This window comes from Lates calcarifer, linkage group LG18, assembly GCF_001640805.2.
Source record: "Lates calcarifer isolate ASB-BC8 linkage group LG18, TLL_Latcal_v3, whole genome shotgun sequence".
Taxonomy (NCBI): Eukaryota; Metazoa; Chordata; class Actinopteri; family Centropomidae; genus Lates; species Lates calcarifer.
The window spans coordinates 8352958-8373089 of NC_066850.1; the positions used below are offsets into that span (position 1 = coordinate 8352958).

The 20132-nt window shown below is 39.9% G+C and overlaps 1 protein-coding gene across 9 annotated transcripts in view; it reads right to left on the bottom strand.

Moving 5' to 3' along the window:
- anks1b (ankyrin repeat and sterile alpha motif domain containing 1B) overlaps positions 1-20132 on the bottom strand; it is a 215312-nt gene that overhangs the window by 37319 nt on the left and 157861 nt on the right. For all 9 annotated transcript variants that reach the window (XM_051077885.1, XM_051077884.1, XM_051077890.1 and 6 more), the window contains exons 18-19: positions 18068-18166; positions 16497-16649 (exon numbers count right to left, since the gene is read on the bottom strand). In XM_051077885.1, the coding sequence (XP_050933842.1) occupies positions 16497-16649; positions 18068-18166 (252 nt within the window). The remainder of the gene's footprint in view (positions 1-16496; positions 16650-18067; positions 18167-20132) is intronic.

A 20132-nucleotide genomic window follows, 5' to 3' on the forward strand; every position in this document is an offset into this window, starting at 1 on the left:
GAGGGGAGGTTGGAAGCTGGTCTGCTCATTGGAGCATAAAACCCAGTGAGGGAACCAACAGTCCAGTCACTGTCTGTGCTCAAGCTAGCACACAGTTTTAATGATGGAGAAGAGAAAGGAGTGAAAACTCTTTTATTAGTCTCTCTGCTCCTGTTTAATCAACACTGACTTGCCTAAATATCCCTTTCATCACCCTCATATCCCCTTTCCTTACCTCCCTTTTCACTCTCTGTCCATATTCCCTTGACCTCAAATTACCTCTCATCATCCGCTCTCACATGTCTCTCCTTTCCTACCCACTTTGTCCTTATTTTCACTGCCCTCTCGCTACATCCAGATGATAGAAGCAGAGGCTAAAAGAAAAAAAAAAACAGACAAAGAGAATAAATAGTCTGTTAGTGATTCTACCTAATAAAAGACGAGACTCTGTGGTCACAAGAGCTTCAGCCATGGCAACTGCATGTGATTGGTCCATCTTTGTTTGATAGCTTTCTCTGTGTGTATCTACCTTCTTCAGGCTCATGTCAATATGACCGATCACCTCTCCCCATGTAGACTATGAAGGCGTAACCTCTGCGATATCAACAGACCTCCGCGGCCCCACAGGCGTCGTCTGCTAATGGTGTGATTGGGCTTCGACGCCACCCATCCCCCCCAAACACTGAAGAAAAATCCTGAATCGATATTTCCAGATCAAAGAATCACTGGCGTAAGGTTACTTAAATTGCCTGGGTCGGAGTACATTGCAGGCCAATTGAATGGTAATATTGATCAGCACATATCCCATGTCTGCCTCTGTGTCATCTTAGAGGTTAAGTATAGGGCCATAGCTACTATTGAGAACACCGATGTCATGTCCTCTAGAATATCTCTGGGACTTGGGGGTTTCAATGATATATGTTTTTTTATTCTAATATTACAGACATACTCCACATATTATATTTTACAAAGGCTGATTCATATATTTTTTGAGTAAATATGTTAAAATTTTGCTGTTTCTTGGCAAAAACTAAATATATTGAATGACAATAAAAGGTTTAGGGTCATTTTTTAAAAGTCGTAGTTTGACATTTGGGAAAATAAGCCTCTCCCTTGTCAAAAGTTAAATGAAAAGATTGATACCACTCTCCTGTATGTACAGTAAATATGTGCTGGACCCAACGGTTAGCTTAGCTTAGACTGAAAACAGGGGGAAACAGCTAAACTGGCTCTGTCCAAGGGTAACAAAATGTGCCTACCAGCATCTCTAAAGCTCATTATTTTGTATCTTGCTTGTTTAATCTGTACAAAAATTGAAATGTGAAGACAACAACTCATAGTTTTACAGGGGGGTATGTGCCAGACTATTGGCTGGGAGCAGTTGGCAGACAACCAGTGGAGACTCTAGGAAATTACTTCTCTCGAAAGTATTCCTATAAATACTCAGAAAATTGTACAGAATTTGGTTGGTGGCTAGTCAAGTGTCAAAGTGGGTGGGGTAGGGCTGAGGAAATCTGGACTCATGACCTGAGTATTTCTAAAATCCTGGGAACAGCCTGGTTGAGTAGTATAATTACTATAATCATATTAAATGGTTTGTGAAAGAAATTTAAATTCGAGAGCTGACGTCAGCCAATGATCTGCAGCACTAAATCTGTCCACTGAGATGGGATATACAAGAGGACAACAGTCAGGGAGTGCTTCCATATTGCAATCTATAGGTTTTGTTGTAATACAGCATTGATGTAATGTGAATAATGTGCACAGTGCTCAGTGTGTGTGAAGGTGTAGACATTTATAGCAACAATGCTTGGCTCATTTCTCACCCTGATTATTGATGTTTTTCTAACCCTGAATACTTAATCACAGCCAGCCACCTTCCTCTGCCTTGTTCTCTCATCGCTCCATCCTTCACTTGATGAGTGTGGAATGATTAGTATTGATTTGGCTGGACTCTCAATGGATCACACACACACACACACACACACACACACACACACACACACACACACACAATATGTAACTGTCAGAGAGCATACCACCGAAAGCTTAGCTGGGTTCATGACAGCAATGTCCAGGCTTCAGCTTCATTGCTCTTTGCTCTGTTCAGAACTACGGCTTCTCCTACACACACACACACACACACACACACACACACACACACACACACACACACACACACACACACACACACACACCATATATACTGTAAATATCCACACAAACATGCACACACACCACATTACTGGGGTTTGACAGGGGAGGGAAACCAGAGACCACTGGTCGCCTAGCAACCTAGAGCGGAGGGGAGTTGCAGCTAAGGGTGATGTGTAAAAAATGATGTCCAACAGGGACCAATAGGACAATTTGTTTCATTGCTGAGAAACAGGCTGTTAATAAGCCCGCCCACATGGAGACAGATATATCTTCATTAATAGCAAGAGAACTGTAACTATGACTGGAAGCACAGGGTGGGTGTGTGTGTGTGTGCAAACACTGGCAAATGCTGCAGGATCACAGTTGAAACAAGATCTCTCAAAGCTTGTCTTCTGCAGACACACTTGCGCACATACACATACACATGCTCTTTACCACACACTCACACACAGAAGCTTGTGAATTGAATTCCAAATAAAATGAGAGAGGAAATGGTTTGGGATATTTTTCTGGATTAATAAATACTTCAAAGCCTCAAGATGGAACTGATTTTCACACTACAGAGGAGCACAAGCTCTCCTGAGGCACCAGGCTGTGTGTGAACATGCATGCGTATGTGTGTATATTTATGAGCGTACAGTACTATCTGGGTGTGGGTGATTCAAAGAGTTTTTTCCACCTCTGGTCTTTAAGAGTGTCAGAATGATAAAAATGCAGAGGAACAATAATAAACATGAAATTAACAGTTACACACACATTCATGTTTAAAGGGCCTAATGAGGTAAGACATTGTGAATTCTTTGATCATTAAGACAACTTTTCACTACAAGTCTTTTGTCGATCATGTGTATATAATAAGACCTGTGTGTGACCTGTGCAGCTTGTACGGTGTGCGTGACCACATGACATAACTCAGTTAAGGTTGACATAGCAACAGAGAGAGCCCAGGTGAATGATGTTTATGTTGTTGTTGTTTGGTAGCTTGCACAGCAGAGGTACAGTAGGTCTTACATACAACAGCTGCTCGTGGTCAGAGTCAGTGAAGCGTACAACATACAGCATAGATACTATTTGAAGAGAAAAGGCTACAGATACAAGATCGGGTTAATAGGATGCTTGTAGCAGCCATATGTGCATCTGTGAACTCGCTGCTGAGGGACAGCTTTGGATGGGACCCTGCTGTGTGCTCCCTCGTGATTCTCTGTGAGTGGTGGGAAAACTTCAAAATGAGAAGAGGAGCAGTTGAATATTTGTACCGGTACTGTTCCTATTTCCAGCAGCCAATGCAAGTGAGAAATCTTGCAGGAGTAGTTGGGGATCTGTGAGATGTATCAGCTACTGCGTGTTTCTCTGATGTTTGTAGTTTGGATAAAGAAATCTGGATTGGGTAGCTCCAGCTCTCTCAAACTTTTAATAAGTTTGTTCATTAATTCCTCCCTGAATGTTTTAGAATGTACTAGTTTTGCAAAACAAAAATGGAAGAAATGTGGAAATAACAATTTTAAGGGGAAATGAGTATTAAAGAGTTACTAGTGTTCATACAGTTTCAGTAAGAGGAAAATATCTAATTATGCTAATCTGACATAACATTTTGTAATTTAAAGTATATTCTGGTTGTTGTTTTTTTGTTTGTTTGTTTTGTTTTTGAACTGTTTGATCAAGTCTTTTACGCTTCAATCTAAATGGTTCAGACATTAGCAAGCTAACATTTGGTTAGCTAGTTCCATAAGCTAACAGTACAGATCAGTTACACCTGAGCAGTAACTGGGTGCAAATATTAGGTAACAATGTATCTCTACATAACATTGCTAAATATTAAAAGCAGCCAATCAGGTCAAAGCTTTGAAGCTAAAGATAGACTAACCAAAATGTAAAGCAAGATACAATGTCCTGCTTCTCCAAGAGGTCACTCATATGTTTATACACACATTCACTGAGTACACAGGAATTTCAAGACTGCTGTACTTTGGCCACTGTACATAACCTTTCCGATTATGACAGATATTTTGGATTTAAAAAAAAAAGAGCTTTTTACAGTCTGTGGTGAAAAACAGGTGTCCACCAATGCAATTCCTGTTTTGTGACCCAGTTCAGTCCCAAACTAAGATATCAACACTTTGAAAACACACTCTCCCCTTCTAATGTAAATGACTGAAGGATACAGAATAGACTTGTCAACGCTATGAATAATTCAAGGACTTGTTTAAAAAAGAAGACGCAGCAGAATTAACAAAACAGAATAAAACTAGTTGCATTTCTGAAGATACTGGTAGCATTACCAAAATGATGTTTAGAGTTTAAACCGTTTGCATCATTACCCCAGTTACTGTACATTAAAAGCCTGTGTCTACACAGTGTCTTTCACAGGATCATCCATCATGTGTGGTTTGTCTGGGCTGCCTTTTGACTAATGCCGGTCACTGAAGAGGAATCTATTGCAATGACTCGCTGTGGTGACGATTTGATGAACAGGAGGCTGGATTATGATTGATCGACCAGCGTCTGAGGTAAACAGCATCAGGCAGAATTTCCAGTTCAATCTTTCTGTCTGTCCGGTTTGTTCCTCAGCAGCTGAGAGAAGAAAAATACTTCTGCTCCCTCCGTCCTGCTGGGACCTGTCTTGTTCTTTCCCTCTATTTACCTCCCGCAAGGTCCTGGCTTTCTTTTCCTTTTCAGTCTTGCACTGTCACTGTTGCCTTGTTTCCCTTCATCATTTTAAGAAAATAAGTTCACACAGGCAAGGAATCATCGTAGCTGCTTGATTCTTAGATTTTGGGCAACCAAGAACAACATGATAAATCTAGCAAGCCTTCAACTAAAGCCTAATCACTGCTGTTTCTTTGAATGGTTTTATTGTTTTACATGAAAGTGGGACTAGAAAATTAGGACTTTGAAAGCTTAGATAAAAAACCATGGAAACAGGCATCACATGACCTTCCTTGTGCTAATAAATGTTTACAGTTTCTCTCATACATAGCGATTACCACTTAAATATATGTCATTAAGTTGACAGCTTACACCTGCACAGACTCTTCCAAACCATCTTAAACAACATCCTTTTCTTGTCTTGTCCCAGATTTCACTTCGCTTGCCATTTTCTAAGAGTATGTTAGTGCATGCAAATGAGGATAGGACATAAATTAGGGCAGCAATTGGATTTGAGGGAATTTAATTGTGGTAGTAATTCAGTAGCTTTTTTCTTCACTGACTCAGACTGGATATAGAGACAATAGTTGGCTTGTGGGCCTTTTTTCTTTTTAGTTGAGAGCTGAAAGTTGAGATTTGCACCATATGCCTTTCAGAGAGTCTTGTGACGTGCAAATGTGACAACTTGGGCCAGTCTCTTGATGATGGCATGGATTGGGTACATGTACACAAGTCAAGCAAATTCCTCACCATCAGAACAACCTATTATGCAACTGAGAAAAGTAACTTAATTAGATTTTCCATAAAGAGACTAAATAGACGTCATCCTCTCTGTCACTCTGCATGTGGAATGAAGAGACTTTGCAGTAAACTTATGTTTTATCAAAGCACGATCGATGCTTCAACACTGAGCTCATACTCTTAGGTGGCTCAAGAACAGACTCCTACACACTAAATGCACAAAAAACATTGATCTACAACTCCTGCACACACACGTACACACAGTCACACTGCCAGTGAATTAGCCTAGTCAGCAGTGTTGATTGAGCATCATCGAAGTATTTCGTATACAGTAATCACCCCAGCCTCGCAGAGCATCTGCATGAAAGATGCATAAATGAAACAGCAAGCAAAGAACAAAAGGATCAGTGCTTTTCATTGTATCTCTTCTCTCTTATCTTTCTTATGCTTTACAGCTCTCCCATCTCTTTCCCATTCTGTCTCCCAGTAGGCTTACCTCCCCACAAGATGGGACTTATTCCCAGTATAAGGTTGAGAAGTCGTCTTCAGTTTGGTTTCCTCTCCTGCGCTGTCCTTTTCTCACACTCTCTTCTTCTGCTCTTTACTGTTGCTTTGTTGCCGTGCAAGACAAGTGTTTCTTTTTCCTTCTGCCTCCCTCTTCTCTGTATCCACGCGTTCCTAGCTGTACTCTTCGCCTCCTCACCACCAGCTTTTGTCTCCCTTCTCTTCTCTCACACTCACTCAGTCTGCAGATTTCCAGCGCTCACCAACTCCTCCTCTTTCTTCAGCTTGCGGCAGCCAGACTACATCTCCTACATGTCTCTGCCTGAGCACTCTCTCCCTCGCTCTCTCTCTCTCTCTGTGCTCACACACTCCCTCACTCTGTGCTCTCTCACTCTCTCGCTCTCTCTCTCTCTCTCTCTTTGTACCCAGTTTACATTTCCCCCTCCTCCTCTCCATCTTGTCACTATGGAGACGCTGGGCTCGTACAGAGACAAGCTCGTGCTGGTTCACAGGGAGTGTAAATGTGTGTTTTGTGTGCTGCATGACTTGAGAGAGTTCAACAACAGCAGTATTGTCATCATGATAAGACAGCAATGTAAACCCCCACTCCAAAAAAAATAGGAAGAAGTGAATCACTCTAAGTTTTAAACATTTGCAGTTAAACATTTGAGTTAGATAATGGCAGCTATAATGCTACTGCTGTTAGTTTAGCTTAAACAGGGAGAAACAATTAGCCAACAGTCCCAGGTGGCTACTGGCAACTCCATGGACAAGACTCCTGAAAGTTACTGCTCCTGTACAAATGTTAGTCCAGCAACTTGTTTTTACACTTCAATTTTTGCACACATAAGAAAATATAACTTGAGCCTCAGTGAACTTTAGAGGTGCTGGTAGGCAGATTTGTTACCTTTGGATAGAGCCAGGCTAGCTGTTTCCCCCTGATTCCAGTCTTTGTGCTAAGCTAAGCTAACAAGCAGCTGGCTGTAGTTAAATATTTACCACATAGATACAAGCATGGTATTGATCCTCTCATCAGCAAAGCCAATCCCCGAATGTTGAACTATTCCTTTAATTGATTCCTGAGTCTCCTGGATAATTTACCATTGCTATTGTTATGGCCATCAGTTTGAACTATTTTAAGGTTGTTTCTGAGAAGTATGAGTCAGTTTGGTGTGCCAAAAGGCTTTAGTATGACACCCATGAGCCTCTCTTGCTGTTGCTATAGAGAAGCCAGTTAGAGGTGTGAATCAGAGCTGTAGCAAATTCAGAACTCATTGTTGTTGCAACTGGCACCAAACACCTCATCATAGTTACTGAATTCATCTGAAATTGACCCAGAATCCAAATTTAAAATGTATAACATTTAAACAGGTTTCTACAAAATGTGTTATGTAACCGAGGTTCAACGTCTCTCTTTTTTATGCACACAGGTTTGTGCCTTTGATATCAAAGAACCAGATACTGTCTAATGCAGTTGCTTATCTTTTGTATTCAACCAGGAAAGGATTTTTATTCTTTTGTTAGATAGCGAGCTGTGAAAAGATTAAAGGAAATAAGTGAAGAGGGAGATGGTGATTGACATCCTGAGCTTGACGCGAACAGAGGACGTTGAAGTTCTTGCTTAGTGCCCTAAACCTCAGGCCACCATGGCACCCGTCGACCGGGAGAGTTTGATGCCAATCCAAGTCTTGTAAGGGCTCCAACTGTAAGTCACTGAACATCGTCTTTGTAGAAAACAAATGGACCTTTTACTTCTGGAACCCGAAATACAGCCTTCTACTTTGTAAGTCTGTTATTAGTCTTTATTATATTGCATTTTTCTGTTGAGCTATAAACAAGTTTAGACACTTCGTAGGAAATGGCTCAGAGCAGAGAATTTCCCACTTATCTGAAACCTAATGACTCTTTTGCAATGTTCTTTCAGGCCTCATGTACTACAGAGCAGCATCATCACTGAGGTTTTTGAGTAACACTGAGCCATAACAACCAAACATCCTTATCTGGGTAAGAAATTAAACATGTTTGAAATCTTACTCACTCAGTGTGCTCTTGGCTTATCTATCAGCTGACTGTAGGACACAACTAGGGCAACAGCAGTGCTTGTGTGTGTGTGTGTGTGTGTGTGTGTGTGTGTGTGTGTCTCTTTGGTGCTTTATATTAAGCATGTGCATGTGTTTATGTATGAGAGTATATATTTTCATGTGTGTGAGTGCAAGTGTCAAATAAATGAAATCCAACCCCCACAGCTTGACGTCATTCTGACTATTTCTGTCTTTACAAGAGTCTACTTATGTGATCCAGCAGCACCAACTAAAGACAGTGCATGACTTCTTCTTACTGTCTGTGTTTAAACAACTATACTGCAGATTTAAATGTGACTGAATCTGTTATTTTAAAATTTTAAGGGAAGATGTAAAGAAATATCCAGAAGTCTTTGAAAACTATTTAAAAATAAATAGACCAATAAACATATTGGGACAACAACAAAAAATATAGGAACTATTAAATCTATTAAATGTATATTTATCATCTTTTTTTACTCTTTCAGACCATTAAGAGACTTATCATATCAAAACCTGAGAGATGAGTTTAAAAGTTAATCTTTGACCAGGATAAAACAGTCTCATCTTGAGGTCCATTTAGTGAGACGATCTAAAGCTTCTTCACATCACATGATCTTCATTAGGTAGATACCCAGTTGTTGTGAAACTGTAAATATTCAAACTTCCTTTTCTCCTAAGGAACTTTTCATCCATGTTGGCTCAATAGTTGAGCTTCAAAGTTTATCTTTTAACATTTGAAACAGCAGATGAAGATGATTTAATATGATCGAAAGCTCTAAACAGTCACTAAATGGACTTGAGAGATGGATTAAGTAGTTAATCAGCCTATTGCTCTCACCAACCACAATGTTAGACAGACAAAAATAGAATTTGACTTAAGCTGTATACAAACTAAAATACTCAACATGTCAGTGATCCTGAGCAAACACCTATGGAGGGATTAATCCTCCTGTTGACAAGTGAGGTGTGCTGATTGTGAAGCAGCGGACCAGCAGCTACAGCTCTACAGCAGCACTAGTGAGCCACAGGTTCAGGGTGTGCTCAGGGGGTCACACACATTCTCTCCTGATGCCTCCCACACTATCTCCAGCACAGTCAGCGCTACAACAGGAAGTGAAAACGCCTAATAAGGCGAGTGAGGAGAGTGATATCGGCAGGCAGGGATGGTGAAGTACACTGAAGTCCTGAGGCAAATCCACCCACGTGAAAATTAACACCAGCTACTACTCACTCCCCTTTTTCACACATACTGTATGTGAACGTACTGTATTCTCATATTTGAACATGCTGGACACGTACGAAGGCCTGCAGTATGAAACAAGTGTGTGACAGCCACAATTAACACACGCATAGACGTCTTTTTGTTGCGAAAACTCATCCTGAATATGTGAATAGGTAAACTAGCTGATGGGAGAGTGGATGCATGTGTGTCTAGGTACTATTGTATGATGTATAGAGTTTATTCCTGCAGAGTCTAACGAAGGCAGGAACCATCTGGTGCTGGGATGTGAGACAATCTGTCCATTTGGAGAGGTGACAAGGAAGGTGATAAGCACAGGAACATTACACACACACACACACACACACACACACACACACACACACACACACACACACACACACACACACACAGACACACACACACTCAAAATATTTGGAATGTTATCAGAAAAAGGCAATCCAGCACACACACATACACATAAACACATTCCAATTCATTTATACCAAATGCACATATCTCTAGTCTCTATGGTAACTAGTAGCCGCCATGGCAACCGAGTACAAGCGGTAAAAGAAAGGCTGAACTCTCATGACTGTCCTCAATTTATTTTGGACCTCTCATACAGTTACACACACATATTTGCGCGCGTGCGCGCACACACACAAAGTTAGTCATTTGGAGGTCTTCAGAACACATTCCCATTTCTGTGTTTCTGAAATGGCATGTTGTAATAACTGAGGGGAATGCAGGGACAAGTCAGACCCTGTAGGTGAATCTCACACACCCACACACACACCTCTACACAGTGTGAACGCACACTTGCAGGTCCTCACATGCAAGAGACCTGACGAAGACACAAAATCTTTTCCTACATACTACATATGATATAATGATTTATCATAAAGCAATGAAGATTTGTCAATCAGGAGAGACTTTGCAATATTCTCTCTACACAACTGACTCACCCTTAATACCTGAGGATGCTTTATGGTCACTGGTGGGAGAGGTTATGAGATAATTAACAAGACAGGAAAAAATAGTGTAAAGTAACTTATGTACATTTAGTCAAGTAGTACAAATTTGAGGTCTTGAATTTACTTGAGTATTTCAATTTTATGCTCCTTTATGCTCCATATATTTCATAGGAAAGTACTGATGTTTTCACTTCAGTACATTTATCTGACAGCCATCACAACTACCTATTTTACAGGTAAATATTTTACATACAAACCATGTGATCGATCGTATGAAATACTATATGCTTGTTAAAGACCACACAGTATAATTTACTTCCCTGACATGCTGATCACCTGTTGTATTACTAAGAATGGATGCACTCTACATAAAGAATACTTCTTTCACCACAAAGTAAACAGATTTGAAAACAACTCTCTTCTCTTTGCTTTTTGAATGGATGAATTATGGATACCTCTTGGATGAAACAATCAGAGATGGGATTGCAACTCTTTGATTGGACTGCTCACAGTATAGAAACTGTAATGGGGGACTGTGAGCCATTGGTTTAAAGGGTCACAAGCCAAAACAGTTAGGGGAGAACCAGCAGTATTAGGTTACTGTAGTGAGCAGGACTGCTTTATGTGATGATGGTATGATAAAGTACCTTTATCTGTCAAATATTTACTACAGCTGAGAATGGATTAGCCCAAAAACCCATCCTTTCTCAACTATATTATGACGTACATATGTCTCTATGGAAACATATAATAATATACAATCACATGTTCACTGTTAGATAACTCCACTACAAAGATCTCAGAGGCCTTTCATCGATGAAAGTAGCCACACATATACACACATTCAGAGAGAAATGTTTACACAAGGCCAGAAAAACTCAACTTCCTATTCTCTCTGACCTTCAATCAAACACTTTGCATGTTCAGCACAATTCACAGGTAACCAAGGACACACAGCTCATACACTCACACACAAACACACACAGTCTTCTCTGATATTAGGGTCCACTTGTCTAGAAAACATTAAGGGAATTGCTCCTTCAGGACCAGAAACTATCTGCACTCCACTGTTGTGAACGTGACTTTCAAAAACGAAATCTATTTCTAATTGCTTCGCTCTGGGCTCTCTGAGGACTCACTTGAAATGAGAGCAATTTGCAGCCTTGACGCAGTTGTTTTGTACTTTCCCACTTTCCTCACCCCGAGACAAGGTGGTCAGACTGAACTGAGAGGCAGCAGCACCACCATGTGGATATTTACAGGATGTGTCTGTAGCTCACTGCACTGCAGGGAAATGAATATGTAAATCAGTGGCATTTGTCATCATGTAAAATAGACACAAGATAACTGAGTAAGTATTCTTTTTGGCATGAGAAAGTCATATTTGTATTTTCACCATCCTTGATGCAAATTATTAATGTTTGTTCATCAGTCCCTCCTAGATCAATCAAAGGTTACTGTCTGGCCAAAGCTATGTTATGAAAACATGTTTCACCAGACATGGTTTCAAACCATAAACCCCTCCTGGTTTTAACAGAAGAATGAAGACTTTTCTTCCAGTCAGACTCATCATCAGTATTAGTGATATTCAGTGTTCATGTTGCATTATGAAGCTTTTCAGAGTCAGCATGTCAGTCTAGATTCCAGCTAAAATGTTCTTAAACAAGTCTGCTTCATAGCCTGGGTTAATGCCTGAACCTCTGTACAATGAAGATTATGACAGTAAATTATTGTTGAGACAGATGACAGATTTTACCAAGAGAGTTGTGATATTAAAAGCAGGTTGATAGAGCCATAATGTCTTCCCATTATTACATTCTCAAGTACCTGACATAGCCCTCTAAATTAGTTTGGGCTAGGGGAAAATTAAGGTCACAAAGCAGCTTAAATGGCGGCTCCCCAAAGACAAAAATGTTCAAAATCTTCTGCCCCTCTCACACACAATAGTCTAATTATAATCATCTGACATGAAGGAAAGCAAGAAAATACTCATTTTTGCCTGCTTTAACCACCAACTTGATAAATTACTTGAAGATTCATTTGTGATCTTTTGCTGCCAATCTATTAATCCATTGAATTTATGCAGCACTATATATAAATATCAGCACTGTAGGTGAAGGTACATTAGCTCAGTACATTCAGTGGCCCGTGATTCTTTAAATCTACAGAAAAACTCCAATTATAAGCAGTGTGTGCACACTTGACCATTTTAAATAATGAATTCTTATTAATTATTAACATTAATTTAATAATTTAAAATAAGAAAGTCTGATTTAATGACTTTTCATTTCAATTGTTAAGACATTAAACTCCCACTTTACTATACAAGGCTTTTCTTCTTTTTTTATGGACATGTCTGATGTTAATTCTGAAACACATGAAAAGATTACTTTGGTCTTATTTCATAGTGTTGCCATCATTCCTATCATGATAACATCATACCAAACTAATTACTTGTTGAGATCTGAAAATACTGAAATATTGCTAAAAAGAAGTCAGATAGGGCAAACACACAAGTGGTGGGACATTCACAGAGATTTTAAACAAACCACCAGCGTAGCCCAACTGTTTTGGTGAAGACAACAAATGTAAATTATACAATTACTGCCAAACTATCCACTGTCAACGCTCACTACCAGTTTTACCTCAAAGTTAAGAGTTAAGTGTTCTGTCGGCACAGCAGGTCTGTAAACTGTGATAGATGTTTAAGATGAACTGTTTGGGTAATAATTTTATTGTTAACCTTCCTCAGCAGTTGCTTTAGTAAATACAATGTTTTTTCAAGTGTATGGGTTAAAAATCGAACAAATGCAATTGACAATAGAAATCAATGTGCAGGAAGAGGGAAAAAACATATAAGGTATTTTGATTACCTCTACCTACTATCAATAAAAAATTAAATTAACAATAATATTATTGTTAGAAAATTGAGATGGCTGGATGTTTAAGAAGATGAATAAAGAAAAACTATGTGACGGCCAAAAACAGAAAAATAAGATCCAAGTTGCAATAACCAGGACTTGTCTGTTGATATTCTTCCTGAGGACTAAATGTAAATGTTACAGTTAACCTGGAGCAGGTGTGACTCAGATGCGTCAAACTACTCTGATGACATAAATCCTGATAGCCACAGCAACACACTCCAACACACACAATATACTGCAGAGAGAGGTGCACCTGCTCTCTGTCTGCAGTACATTGTGTATGAGTGTGTACAGGCAGGATTAAAAGGTGTTTTGAGAATGCTCCTCTAATCCCACAACAGCAGGACTGCACATATGTGCCCCATCAAGAGGACACACATGTCTATACAGTGCACACACATCACTCTATTTTAAAATCCAACAATGCTTAACACACCTCCCTTGTCTCCCCAGACACCACAGCATCTGTTGCCCATAGTGATTATCTGGTCATTACATGACAGCGGTGGCCAATGTCTATTTTTAAAGGCTCATTCTCTTCTTTCTCCATCCCCATCCTTTCTTTTAGATCGATGTGTCCTTCTCCACATTGCTCCATTTTATTCTCTCCACCATCTCCCTCTCTCTCTCTCTCTCTCTCTCTCTCACTCTCTCTCTCTCTCTCTCTCTCTCTCTCTCTCTCTCTCTCTCTCTCAGGTACAGCACTGACCTCTCCATCACCCCAGAGACTACTTCAGTGACAGTGTATTGCTGCAGTGGTACTCAGTCATTACAGAACAGCTTGTACACCAGACACCACACACACACATACACAGAGAGACTCTCTCTTTCGCATGTACTCCCATACAGTTGATAAGTTCTGCTTAAAACTGTACAGGCCAGTCAAAACTAACACTTTATTTTAAAGGGTCTGTCATTTCCTAATTATTCTTAAGAGTCTCCTGGAAAGAACAATCTGTAATTGTAATTTGTTAATAATTACATAGAAACAGAAGAGACAGTTATTTAGGATAGTTAATTGTAATGAGTTTATAATAATAAAACCTTGACTTTTACAGCCAATTAAAGTTGACTTTGATTCTGACCATCAGTAGTTTTTTCCAGTGATATTTTCTCTGGAAATCAGCCACTGGAAATGCTCTATTTAAACCCAGTTAAGTAAATATTCATTCATTAATCATTCAATCACAGGAAACTTTATTCCGCAATAATGTTGAACTGTATTTCCACCCATAGAAGCAATTTAAATTTTTGCTTGTTAAGCTTACCTTCTCAGCAGTAGTCATTAGGTTTTGCTAGCAATCAACAGACTTTTTTCACAGCAGACACTGTGAATTGTCATAGTAGGAAAACAACAGGTGTTACTAAGATACTAAGATAATGATGGTGCTGTTATATTCAAGTGCCCCAGTTAATCATGACAGTGTGACATTTACGTATAGTGTACTTGTGCAGCCTCTTGTGGCTTCATCCTGCACTACAACAGTTTCTTTACCACACAGAGGGTTAATCAATTAATTGGCATTTTATTTAGGTGCAAGTTAAATAATTCAGTATTAAGGAGAACATAATATGTAGAACCTTTATATATGTACATTAGATCATTTAGACTTTCAAGCTCTTATATTGCCAAAAACGGATAAGAGATATACAGTGTAGACTGGCTTGTGTTTGAGAAGCCAAACATTTAAACACATACATAAACACATAAACATGTATTAACACTCTCTCTGTCTCACATATGCATCCAGAAACACATACCCATGCACACACACATATACACACACAAGCACAGCATGTGGGTGGTATCCCCAGCGCTGAGAAACATCTTGCATCCCACATGCTTATATAACTCCCTCTCCACCTCCTCCAGCTGATCACTCATCACTTTATCACTTTATCCTCCACTGGGAAGGAAAAACACCCCTTCTCTCTCCTCTCTCTCTCATTGAAATCAGCCAGGCAGGCGCCCTCTGCAATCGAGCATGATTTCGTTAGACTCGGAGCATCAAAGGAGCACATCACTCCGATGAGATCAGGCTTCAGTAAATCCCGTCTCTAGTCAAGATTTTATGTTGGTAAAATTGAATCATAAACCTGCACTACTTTGTGACAACATAGGAGCTCAATATGTCAAACTTTGTTATCATCCACCATTACTGATATTTACAGAAGGAGAGATTAACTCAAGGGAAAGCAGCTGCAAACTCTTCTTGCTCTTTGTTATTGCAAATATGACAAGTGGTAAAATAGAGAAAAACCAAGAAAAAGATGCAGTAAGGTTATGATTTAACAGCAAAACTGCACCTCCTTCCTGTTTGTATTCTCAGCACGCATTGCACAGTAATGAGAAGAAATGCCTGATGGGCATTCAGCACTGTATGGCCTCTACATCCTTCCCACAGAGGGAGCTTTCACGTCAACTTCAGCCTTGTTTCGGATAAAAAGGACAAAGGACAAAAGCTTGTGTGTGGACTGATGTTTGGGTCTGAAGTGCAAAATACTGAGCAGGAGATACAAATTCACTCGGTCACAGAGGTGAGAGATGAGGACAGAAACCAACAAGCTCTACAAAGCCCCTGCTGTGACACCACTGTCCTTTGTTACGAAGGGAGAAAATACCTGCTATAACCCATCATTTAAGCTAAAAATATATTTCCCTCTGCCTAAAGGTGGAGGAAATATTTGTCCATGGGTTGGAGAAGCATCACTTGAAAAAAAAACAAGTTGTGAAATTTGTTCTGTTTGCAGATATATTCCTTGTTTTAATAAGACTTGCTGGCTTTATTCTCTTTTTTTACTGTCGACAAATTTCCTACCTCCCTGCCCTGCCCATTTGTCCCTACAAATGTGAAAGCTTAAATCTTTTAAAAACAGGTCACAAATATGTGGCTTCATTTTTTAAGAAGGCTCAATAATTTCCTCAAACAGTCAGGCATTGCATTTTTTAGCAAATGTTAGTGGAGTGAATTGTGCTAGTGCTTGTTGGGAACTATTTTCAGCCATGGATTAATACACATATTGCGCTCTGCTAAGTATTTCTGGCAGCAGGACAGTGTATGTGGGACTGACTCAAAAATAAACTACAGCGTTCATTATGTTCATTGTTATGAAGGAACATGTCACTCAGTGCAACTGTAAGTTCTTGCACAAAATGTCACAGACAAATGATGGTTTGGCTAAACAGGGAAGACTTAGATTTGTTGACATCAAGAAAAGTATAGAACATGTGGACATTTTTCAGCAGCGCATGTAGGAAGGGGGGAAAAAAAGGAGTGAGACTCACATTGATGAGTTCGATTTCCCAGATCTTCTTGACAAGCTCCATGGAGGTGTAACCGTTGATGAGGAAAGACTTGGTGTAGTCGCCAAGCTCCAACGACTCCAGCCATTCCGCCACTGATGTTGGGTTGTTGCCATCGTAACCAATAGGCCGCACCTTTGGTACAGAGAGGAAGGAGAGAGAGTGAGGTTAGGGAAATGTATATTTAATTTTTTTCTTACTTTTTTGCAGCTATTTACAAGACTCTGAAAATTAACCTGGACTGCTGAGTATATTTCTATCTGTTCACTTCCACTTCTTAGGAGGTTTTGTGATATTTTTCTGCCCATTTGGTGCAGTAATAATTTGACTTGGAGCTTAGTAGCATAGAGCAGCTGCAATCTAAAGGTATACTCTGTACAAATGCTTACTACAATACAGCCCATTTTCTCTCTTGATTCTCCTGTAACAGCCTCATCATTAAAGATTTATTCTGTCACAGACTGTCCCCAGTTCAGCAGGGTAGAGGAGGAAAGAGGGGAGGAAGTTAGAGTAAAGAGGCTCTAACAGAGTGAATTTTTCAAACAACTTTGTAATATTTTCCCAGTAAAAACAAGTAAACACAAGTCTAACTTTTGAGAAAGGCAGAGTAAGATGACAACAGCAGGGGGTTAATGCTTAGAGTGAGGTAGTTTATGTGTGAAGCAAACACAGTTCATAACTCATTCACTTTTACTTTGACAGTCAAAACAGCTTCAGAGAGTTTATGGTGCTTCAAACAAGCATCCCACATCCTTCACCTTAAGTTGCCTACACATGTCTGTGTATATGTGTGTGAGGGCAGACAAAAGTTAAAGGTTTAATTTTTTACAGTGTTCTGAAAAGTTTAGTGAGGAAGAGAGGAGGAAAGTGCTGACTGGAGATCAAAGTTTTCTGGGTGTCTGTATGAAACGTGCTTATCTCTGAGCTCTCTTTTCTGTCTGTCCTCTCTTTTGCAGACTTCTTTTTTCTACTCTTACTCCGTACAGTCGCACACATACAAAGGCATTTGACCTGCCTCACATACAGCAGCAACCTGCACCTGCACACACCCTCCTATGACTGTTCTTTATATTGATTATTCTGACCCTTTTAAAGTTATTTTTATTGATGATTTAGAGCTCAAAGTGTGTGTCCACGGGTATATGTATGTATTTGTGTGTGAATTATATTACTATTGGGTGTGAATTTAGCAGTTTGTTGTGTCATATAATTTAATGTTTTGGAGGGTGTAAATCCTACTCTTTGGTGCCTTGTTTAAGCTTTCTGCATAATATGCAGAATGAAATCCAACCACCCACAGAGAGAGTTATGTCACACAGAAATACAGATGGAGCAGGAGATTTGTTGAATTTGTACTAAACAAAACTGGCTTGAGCCAAAAGTGAGGATGAGCTCTGTTTCTCAAAATGGAAATTTCAGTTTGAATATTTACATATCTCTGTCCTCAAACTGAGCATGAATTTATGTAACTTACTGAGATTACAGTAAACCTAGATTAGAAAGTTCAGATGTACTTCACGTCTTCAAGCTGTTTGATTAGCTGTGGTACTGACCCTGGGAAGCAGCCGTATGGCCTGCAGGAGACGCTGTCTGTGGGCTGAATTGAGAATCCCAATCTCCAGCAGGTCCTGGTCCTCCACCACATTGCTGCCCTGCAGAGCAAGAAATCAACAGCCAAGGTTAGCACATCTGCAACCTAGGGCTAACAGCACTCCACATAACATGACTTTTGTGGCATGTCTCTGGCAAAACAACAATTCAACAGCCACACTGGCGTCTCTGGGATACAAGTAGCTATGAAACTTAGTTACAGCTACAGTAACTACTGTGCAAGTAGGACTTTGCACAACATCTCTTGTTCATTTTATTAAACAATATAAAATAATAATAAATACAGCTGTCTGTGAGTAAAAAATTAGACACAAGTGTTATTTCAGACACACACACAAAAGCCTGTATGGGTATCGCGAGTTTCACCTTTAATTAATCCACTGGGAAACCTTAAGAGACCTATCAGTCATCCCCCCTCCAGAGAGACAGAGTGCAAGTCTTCATTCAGATGGATAATTAGAGGAAGGGAGTAATGCAGGAAGGGTAGACAGTGTGCAGGTAGACAGCCACAGCACAGAGAGAGGCCAGAAATACCATCAGACATATAGATTGTGACAGAAGTGAAACATAAAGCAAGGTCATCACCAAAATGATGGTAAATAAATACTGTGGGAGGAAAGGGACTGTGTGACCAGCCTGGAGCCAGTCTCAGGACCATCCACACACACATACACACACGGAGTATGTACACACACTGGTGCAGGATTGAAGGATTACACTTGTCAGTCCCTCTACATCTCCTTCCTATCAAACTAATAACAGTGATAAAAATCCAAGAGACGAGGAAAAAGAAAGCAGGTAGATACCAGATATCTGATTTTTCCTCCCTCTATTTCACTTCTGTCCAGAGGTCGGCTCTGGGGACCGCTGTGCCCTCGAAAAGGACATTTTGCTCCGGGGCTGTGACATTTTAATTCTAGATAAGAGATACAGTGGCTGTCGTTTAGTTTTCACCACAGAAATCCTAAAGAACATTCACCAGATTTGTCTCAGTGGCTTTCACTTTCTAGGCCTTTTTAACAGCAGGTTTGCTGCAATCATCTCAATCACCTGCTGAATATAATAGTTTATTGCATTTCCTAAATCATCTATGAGATAAAGTCTTGTAATATAATTATTTCACTCACAACAGCATCTAAAAGACTGAAATTTCAACTAGATGTCTTGTACTTCTTAAATGTACATGTCCAACATCTGCCAATTATATCTGCTTGCACTTTCCATTACTAGGAAGATAAAAATGTTCTGTACTGTATGTTTAAAGAGTTGTGTATGTATATATACCGTGCAGAATATGTTGCACGTTGACTATTGCAGGGCTTCTTTGGAGGTCTGTGCACGTATCCTACAGTGGTTCACCACATATTTCATTGATAGACAGTTTAAGTTTATTTTTCTGACATTGATTATTAATCTGTGCTTTCATTTAATGTACTACACCACCTTAACATACTGGAAGCATGCCAAACACCATACCAAACACATTGTCAATTAATCCACGATCTCAGTTTATTAATCCATGAATTTCGTTAATTTCAATGTCTGTATTAGTTTTCTACCATAAGATCCCACAGCAGGTTCTCTGCACTTTACCTTGATGAGTAGAAGTTTAAAATGTCAGCGCACTTAGGAGAAAAAAGCCCCTTAAAACTGAGTGATGCTGCAGCAGGCTCATTAGTAAAACCTGTCTCCGGGGCTGCGCTGGTCTGTCCCTACAGCTGATTGGGCTCATCCCGTGGCTAAACTCAATCTTTCCACGTTCTCCTCACCAACCTGTACACCAGGGCCTCTGTGAGACCAGTGTAGTTCATAGATCAGCTCCCAGGCTGATTTAATAGAGCGCAGAGCAGAGCCGACGTTAGAGTTGCCATGCCACAACTTCACAGCAGAGTAATGACTCACAGATTCAGCACAGAGTAGATGGTGGGGGGATTCAAAGGCAAGACTAATTGCTCCCTGTTGGGCTCCTGATAGAGCAAGATGGAGTTCCTTAATGTGTTGTTCTTA